General features: G+C 34.2%; 1 protein-coding gene across 1 annotated transcript; it reads left to right on the plus strand.

Moving 5' to 3' along the window:
* The first annotated feature begins 1,311 nt into the window (after positions 1 to 1,311).
* Positions 1,312 to 7,038, plus strand: LOC141845098 (alanine aminotransferase 2). Its single transcript, XM_074733143.1, has 15 exons — positions 1,312 to 1,554; positions 2,112 to 2,162; positions 2,347 to 2,397; positions 2,552 to 2,617; positions 2,697 to 2,758; positions 3,864 to 3,942; positions 4,045 to 4,149; positions 4,220 to 4,330; positions 4,514 to 4,651; positions 5,447 to 5,521; positions 5,688 to 5,808; positions 5,888 to 6,042; positions 6,130 to 6,204; positions 6,376 to 6,579; positions 6,671 to 7,038. Exons 1-15 carry the CDS (start codon positions 1,393 to 1,395, stop codon positions 6,785 to 6,787), a joined length of 1,572 nt encoding a protein of 523 aa, XP_074589244.1. The 5' UTR covers positions 1,312 to 1,392; the 3' UTR covers positions 6,788 to 7,038.
* Positions 7,039 to 8,776: the final 1,738 nt, after the last annotated feature.

The raw sequence follows: 8,776 nt of genomic DNA on the forward strand, positions 1-8,776 counted from the left end.
AATTTAAAAATATTATATATAAAATAATTTTATATCAAAAACCTCTCACTAATTAAAATCACTTAAATATATTTAAAAACTACAATATTATAGGAACTAAAATAATTTTATATTTTTAATGATATTTAAATAATTTTTAATAAATTAAAAATTTTTGAATAAGTTTATAAAAAATGTATATATAATTAAGTTGAACACTTATTTATAGAAAAAAAATATTTTAAGAATGGTGCGAGGAGGGTTAATATGGCTATGATAGATTGATTTGTTGGTTGGAAAAAGAGATTTCTAATGTTTATCATTTTTTCATGCCACGGGGTTTGGAGGTAGCTTGGAGTCTGATGGTGTGGAGGCCAGAAGTTATGTCTAAACATCGGTTTATCTTGTGGATGTTAGCAAATGGACATTTGTTAACAAGTTGTATGAGTTATGCCAACTTCATAAAGAAATCAACCACCACTTATTTTTTGAATGTCCCAAGGTTTGTGAGGTATGGGGCAAGGTCAAACATTGATTCGGTATTGGATAAAATTTTACTTCTTTTGAGGAGATGCAACAGGTTCTTAGGCGATATTACAAGAATGGGCGACAGAAAATCAAGGTGTGCTACCTCAGTATCTTTAGCTTGACATACTATATATGGGAGACACAAAATCGAAAGCGTTATCAAGACATTATCCCAAATTTTGATTGGAATTTTCGATGTCCATGTATATCGATTTGTAGATTTCAAGCCACGATAGCATCCAAGTAGCCGGTGGCTCTGTTCCTGAGATGAAATTGGTTTTGTTGATTGTGGTGCTTTATATGGCCCGTAGATGACCATGTAAGTGTTGTGATGTGTGGACATGTGGGGGCTATGTTATCTAGATGTTGGTGGTGTTATAAGTTTGATGTAGTTTCTTATGTGATGGATCATATATGTGTGCTCAAAGACTAGTGCTGTCTGAGCTACGATGCTAGTATTTTAATTGTACATTTGAAGGGTCTAACCTCTTTTATTTTATCTATATATGAACTATTTTTTTAAAAAATATTTTAAGAATATAAGTATTTTTATGAAATTTTTTTTGAGAAAATATTAAATAAAATTTTATTCTACATTTATTTTTTTTTTGATAAAATTTCCTAGTAGTTTTAGGGCGACTATTTCTCCTACTATCTAATAATTTTACTATTATAAAAGATTTAAAAAATAAAATGATAATAATGAAATTATAAGGATATTTTATGAAAAGTATAATTATATAGATATTCTAAAAAAAGGAAAGAAATTAGGTTTGTACTTGTCGTGGTTCTCTGCTAAGATCTCTCGCTGTCTCGTTGCTTGATCTGAAAAGGATCTGCCGAAACCATTGCGCTTCTTTTTCGGTACGAGGATAGGAAGGTGCGATGCGTCGATTCGCTGCGGATAGAGCGAAAAGGCTGCTCTTTGGGTCCTTGTTCTCGTCGACTGCGACACCATCCGCGCCTTTTAGTTCGTCACCTGCTGCCGCCGCCGCCGCCATAGATTCCGCTGCAAGATCTGTGACTGTCGATACTATCAACCCTAAGGTTAGGCCTTTCGTCGATTTGGTTTATGAAGGTGCCTTTTTGAATCAATTTTCGTTATGTGGCAGCTAAAGTTTTGTATTTTTGGTCCCTCTTCGCTATTTTATTGTTCTGTGTTCAATCAATGGTCTTTTTATTTTTGTCTCCTTTGTTTTTGGTTTTGTTTGCAAGGCGGCCTACTTTGATTCTTGTTTCTTAAGTATGTTGTTTGAATTCTTCTGTTTTATTCAACAGTGTGAAAATTTGTTATGTTTTGATCTGTAATTATGAAACAAAGATCTCCATACCTCTTGTGTTATTTTTCGCAACTTCTTAAAATAATATTTGCTTATCTCCTTTCTGTTGAATACCCTGCGTTTTATAAAAGATGAACCAGTCTAACAAATTGTTGTCTTTCTAATTGTAGTATATATATGCATGCCATGTTTTTTATATATTCCAATAGTCTAGAAACTATCTTGTACCTTTTGCCTTCTAGATGATTTTATTTTGCAGAAAATTAACAGGGCAGCATGACAATCTGTAGCATACATTAATACTTTGTTATCCTTTTTCTTCAGGTTCTAAAATGTGAGTATGCTGTTCGTGGTGAGATTGTTAGTCATGCCCAGGTGCTTCTTTCTCTTTTACTAAATGATTGACATACCTAAATTGACAACTTAAAAGATATTGCTTTATCTATCACTACGTCATTCCAAGGATCCAATAGTTGATTGGCAATTAGGCACATTCTTTTCCTTAATCTTAGAATTTATATAAAAGAATTAATCGCATAATATTTCTGCCCAATACCAGCGGCTACAGCAGGAGCTTCAAAGTAAACCAGGGTCTCATCCATTTGAAGAGGTGTGTGCCAAAACTATTTGTATGCCATTTTATTTTCTTTTTATCCCTAAACATGGTTTCTATTTCCATTTAGTTTGAATTATTTCTAATTAGTTCGTGTGAGGTTAATTTATTTTTTCTCTCTATTGATGTGGACATCCAATGTTCTGAGCAGATACTGTACTGCAATATTGGAAATCCTCAGTCTCTTGGCCAGCAGCCGGTTACATTTTTCCGTGAGGTGGCTTCTCATACAAATTGTTTCAAATATCCAGTGAGCTTTGGTGTCTTCCAGGTTTTTAATCATTGTGTTCTTTTAGGTTCTTGCCCTATGTGACCATCCATCTCTTCTGGACCAAAGTGAAACTCATGCCTTATTCAGGTAGATATAGCCATTGTTATGCACAACTATTTTGTTCAATGCATTCCCCACTCATTCTAATCCCACCAGAACATTAACACTCATGATCCACCTCATTTTGGCAAATCACCTTATCCATCTCTCAGTCTTGATCGAGAGAGAATTAGTACATCTCTCGATTAAAATAGTCTCAGATACCCTTGTGGCTGAGATCCCAATTAAATCTTATAATATGACATATTAAATAATAGTATTATTTTATTAAATAATATTGATAATCTAGGATTATTTAGTAACTTTATATTATGATATATTTCACATTATTTATTGTTTTTGTATTGTTTATATGATTTATTATTTATTAATAATCTATTATATAGGCATTCATAACAATAATCTAGTATTGTTAAATATTTCTATGATGTAATTTTATCAAATAACAACTGGTATTATGATAATATATCATGTGTATGACAAATGCTATATCTAAACTCTAAAAGAACATAATATACATCCTTGTTATTATGATTGAACATCAATTGCAGTGTCATATATTAAATTATTTTTATTGTTATTAATCCAGATGATTGAATACAATCAATATCTTTTACTATTTAACCCTATACTGCTATTTACAATGATTTTGATAACCATGCTTAGATATCCATCCTTCATTTTTTCCATTCTCTAAATGCAATATCATATCCTAGAAATAATTCACTGCAATAACATTGCTATTCTTTTAGCATCACTCAGTGTTTGTATTAAAAAGGAAAACTCCAGTTTTAATAATTGGGAAATGCATGTCTATCTGCACTAGGTTAAAAAAAGTGTTCCAATATATGGAACATGAAAAGCACAATTTCTGAAATCCAACTCTAGGATTTTTTTAAAACATTTTTCTCATTTAATATGTAGGATTGAACAAGAAACTCAGTTAAGGTTACTAGGTTAGTGAATGCCCATTATGTCAGGCACATTTAGATTCTTAGACACTTTCGTTTAGTATATGTTACTTGTTACTTATTTACACTTCTTACAATTATGATCACTATACAGATAATTTCTGAATAAGCACATTATGTTTGCTGAATTATTAGTAGCATACTTTGTATTATATTTCCAGTGCTGATGCAGTAGAAAGAGCATGGAAAATCCTAGATGCAATCCCTGGTAGGGCTACAGGAGCATATAGCCATAGTCAGGTAGGAACATGTTCTAATTTCTTGCAAAAATAATCTCTACTCTATGCCTCTATTCTCCAAGGAGACTTAGAGGACTTTGTCTTTTTTTCCTCTGCTTTACAGGGTATCAAAGGCTTAAGAGATGCAATTGCTGCTGGAATTGCTGAACGTGATGGTTTTCCTGCCAATCCAGATGATATCTTTCTAACAGATGGAGCAAGTCCTGCGGTATTTAGTTGCAACTTTTTTTCATTCTGCCCTTGTCATCATAATTGCTGAATTTTTCTTTTCATTTTAGGTGCATATGATGATGCAGTTGTTAATCAGATCTGAGAAAGATGGCATTTTCTGCCCCATTCCTCAATACCCTTTATACTCTGCCTCTATTGCTCTTCACGGTGGCTCTCTTGTATGTTGCTTGTATATGACAAGATAAGATAAATAAGCACTCTACTTTATATTTGAAATTAATTGTTAATGAGGTGTATAAATGACTATTACTCATCTACATGTAAATTGTTTATAAGTATTACAAAGCAAACATGGCTACTTTGTTTCATTTGTCTTGCTAAAAGATAACTGTTTTGGTTAGGTTCCATATTACCTTGATGAATCGACAGGATGGGGCTTGGAGATTTCAGAGCTTAAGAAACAACTGGAAGATGCCCGATCCAAGGGCATCACAGTTAGGGCACTAGTAGTGATAAATCCAGGCAATCCCACTGGGCAGGTCTGTTTCTTCATTACTTTATTATCTTTATTTTGCTTATATTATTTCTCCTTACCTCATACCTGTTCGATCTGAATCTTCTTTAAAATTTAATTCTTTTTCCCTATTACATGTGCTTGGTTTGAGATGATTCTTCTTGCTTTTCTTTCCTTCTCAAAGTTCCATGTGAATAACACTATATTTCATGGACTAGTTATGTTAGTGCTTTGGACCTGGACATTTCTACTTAAGTATTTTCATTTTTGCTACATTTTGCCTCTCGAGTTATGGAGTGAAACTCTTACCAAGGATTGATAGAGCTGCCTATTGAACTTGATCTCATTGGTTTTTTATTTGGGTTATGCATTGGCATTGGAGCCTTGAGGGATATCATGACTCACCAACTTAATAGAAATGGGTATTATTTGTGTTGGTATATATGACCTAGATGAGTGACTCGAGTCACAGGAGTCTATTGTCATTAACCTAGAATCCAATATTTGCTCATGTAGTTTAAGGTCTAGCAAGTTAAGGAGTCATTGCTCCCATTGAGTTGGATTGTGCCGTACCAGATTGGACTTGTCCTGACATTCGTGTCTAAGATGTTTTGTTTTGTTTTCCCCTAGTCATATGTGCGCGCCATAAAAGGAATACATGACTTGTGGTCATGACATTCTTGACTAAGATGCTTTGTCTTCTTTTCCCCTGAGTTATTTATACAAACCTAAAAGGACTTAATACTCTCATCTTTTAAGCTACCATGAGAAGATTTTTCTTGCATGTTATGTTATTTTCTGGATCTATGGTACTTTTCAGGTTCTTGCAGAGGAAAATCAAAAGGACATAGTTGACTTTTGCAAGAACGAAGGATTAGTTCTTCTAGCAGATGAGGTGTGGCGAGTACCTAATATCTTTTGAATTACTCATGTATTATGACTAGTTTTTTTGGCTTAAAAAGGTTGAACAAATGTCTGAAAAGGAGGCAGGAGGCTTATTGATACTAAATCCTCTGGTTTATCGATCCTGAATACTAATCCAGAGTGCCAAAATGCTGCAGGTGTATCAAGAAAACATATATGTCGATGACAAGAAATTCAACTCTTTCAAGAAAATTGCTAGATCCATGGGGTACGATGATGCACACCTTCCTTTAGTGTCATTTCAGTCAGTTTCTAAAGGTGCGTGGCATTCCGTATCAAAAATCTCTATTCAACTTCCAAGCGAACATTCTTTACGATTTGCTGTTTCTTCCATCAGGTTACTATGGAGAATGTGGAAAGCGAGGAGGATACATGGAGGTAACTGGTTTCAATGCCGACGTGAGAGAACAAATTTACAAGGTGGCATCTGTAAATCTCTGCTCTAATATCTCTGGCCAGATTCTCGCTAGTCTTGTCATGAACCCTCCGAAGGTGAACCATTCTGTTCAATTTTACATTTCCAAGACTTGCTATTGTTCAATTTATCGTAGCAAGAACCAATCTTGGATGAGTGTGCAGGTTGGAGATGAATCATATGAATCCTTCGATGCAGAAAAAAGTGGGATTCTTTCATCATTAGCCCAACGCGCAAAGGTATTAATATATCTTTGCCTATCTGATCTTCAGTCATAACCTTTTGCTGAGTTTACTTGCATCTAAGAGAAACAGAAATTGTATCTTCAGCAAGAACAATCCACAGAAAAGTTACGGCGTGGTAATACAGTGCTTGTCGATTAAAATTCTCAGTTTTTTCTTTTCATGCAGGCCTTGGAGGATGCATTTAACAGCTTAGAAGGTGTTACATGCAACAAGGCCGAGGGTGCAATGTATCTATTCCCTCGTCTGCATCTACCAAGCAAGGCAATTGAAGCTGCCAAAGCAGTCAATGCAGTACCAGATGCTTTCTATGCTCGCCGCCTTCTTGATGCTACTGGCATTGTCGTCGTACCTGGATCTGGATTCGGGCAGGTGAGTCTACTTCTAACTCTGTTTGCGAATGTTTCACTTTGGAGTGTTGGTAGCCTGAGACGTAGAATTTTCTTTTATCCATCTCGAAAAGGTCCCTGGAACATGGCATATAAGGTGCACAATCCTGCCACAAGAAGATAAGATCCCAGACATCATCTCCAGGCTGAGGGCATTTCATGAATCATTCATGGAGGAGTTCCGCGATTGAGCCGCGACTATTGCGACGGTCGGCCGTCTTCAAGCTCTGATTTTGGAGGAACTATTCAGTTTTATCATCATCTTGTTGAAATAAAATTCATCGTCCATTCATGTATTCCCTTCATTGGATGGCAATAGTATGTTTATTTAAGTTTTTTTTTTGTTTCAGAAAATACAATAAGAGACTGTTGTCATGAACCTCTGATTGTAAGAGAAAGATTTGTGGATATTATACTGGATCCAACAATTTGTTCTGTGGTATCCTTTAATTTATTATTATAGTTTTATTATTGTTAAATAATATTTTTTGATTTTTTCCTCGATTAATATTTATGTTTGTCACGGTCTCATATTGTCTAATTGAGATATATATTAGATATCTAAGTATATGTTCATATCATTTAATTTTTTATTTTTAGAGTTTTCTTTCAATAGGTATAATTTTGATCTGATTAATTTTAAAGGTCACTGATTCATTTTTATGAAAGTTTTTCATCAGCCACTAAGATAAATCTAAAAGCACATGCAATTCCGTGTCTAACAATCAATGTTCTAAATTTTTCATTCTATTAGAGGAAAATATGCTACAGTATGTTATAGTTGAGATTTGAACATTGCAGAAGATATAATTCTTATCCAACTAATTTTGAAGGTGACTGATTCATTCTTATGAAAAATTTTCATCAGCCACCGAGAGAAACTCAGAAGCACATGCGATGCCGTATCCAATAGTCAATGTTTTAGATTTTTCATCCTATTAGAGGGAAATATCCTACAGTGTGTTGTAGTTGAGATTCAAACTGTGAATAGGTATAATTTTGATCCAACTAATTCTAAAGGTGACTAATTCATTTTTACGAAAGTTTTCCATTAGCCACCAAGATAAATCCAAATGCACGTGCAATTCCGTGTCCAACATTCAATGCTCTAGATTTTTCATCCTATTGAAGGAAAATATCTTACAGTATATTGTAGTTGAGATTTGAACCGTGAATAGGTATAATTCTGATCTAACTAATCCTGAAAGTGGCTAGTTCATTCTTATAGAAAATTTTCATCCGTCACCAGAAGAAATCTAGAAGCGCGTGCAATTCTGTGTCTAATAGTCAATGTTTTAGATTTTTCATCCTATTGGAGAAAAATATCCTACAATGTGTTGTAGTTGAGATTCAAATCGTGAATAAGTATAACTTTGATCCCACTAATCCTAAAGGTTACTAGTTCATTCTTACAGAAGTTTTTGTCAATCACCAGGATAAATCCAGAAACACACGTGATTCCGTGTCCAACAGTTAAAGTTCTAAATATTTCATCTTATTGGAGGAAAGTATCCTACAGTGTGTTGTAGTTGAGATTCGAATCGTGAATAAGTATAATTCTGATCCGACTAATTTTGAAGGTGACTAGTTCATTTTTACAGAAATTTTTCATCAATCACAAGGATAAATCCAGAAGCACCCACAATTCTTCTGATCCAACTAATCCTGAAGGTGGTTCATTCTTACGAAAGTTTTCCATTAATCACTAGGATAAATTCAAAAGCACGCGCAATTCCATGTCTAACAGTCAATGTTTTAGATTTTTCATTCTATTGAAGGAAAATATCCTACAATGTATTGTAGTTGAGATTCGAACCATAAATATTTGAGTAAACCACTAAGCACTTTCCGCTGCACCATTACCCGAGGGCCATTAGTCATCGTGTTCTATGTGTAGATCATTTTACAATCATCAACAAGGTGCAACAAGAATGCAACTCAAAGCAAATTGCTACTTCTCAGGATAAAAAAAAACAAGTATATATTTATGAAATCACACAGGTTTCTGTACAAATCTGTCTCTCTGTATCACTGTTTTTGGAGCTCAATCAAACTACAAGCCATGCCAAAGTTTCAGGCACAGAAAATTTGCAAATGTCAAAACCAATCGAAATCCTACACTAGAAAAGAAAAACAACAGAGAAAACATTGCTATATATGCAAATTTGTTTAGCTCTGCA

This window comes from Curcuma longa, chromosome 14 (assembly GCF_044706935.1).
Source record: "Curcuma longa cultivar G26 ecotype Majalengka, Jawa Barat chromosome 14, ITB_CL_G26_1.1, whole genome shotgun sequence".
NCBI lineage: Eukaryota > Viridiplantae > Streptophyta > Magnoliopsida > Zingiberales > Zingiberaceae > Curcuma > Curcuma longa.

Bases quoted from the DNA above. Each gene is read 5' to 3' on its own strand.
- LOC141845098 (XM_074733143.1), top strand. From the start codon at position 1,393: ATGCGTCGATTCGCTGCGGATAGAGCGAAAAGGCTGCTCTTTGGGTCC. The intron at 2,163-2,346 runs GTGCTTCTTTCT...GCCCAATACCAG, and splicing joins AGATTGTTAGTCATGCCCAG to CGGCTACAGCAGGAGCTTCA. The intron at 5,522-5,687 runs GTGTGGCGAGTA...AAAATGCTGCAG, and splicing joins TAGTTCTTCTAGCAGATGAG to GTGTATCAAGAAAACATATA.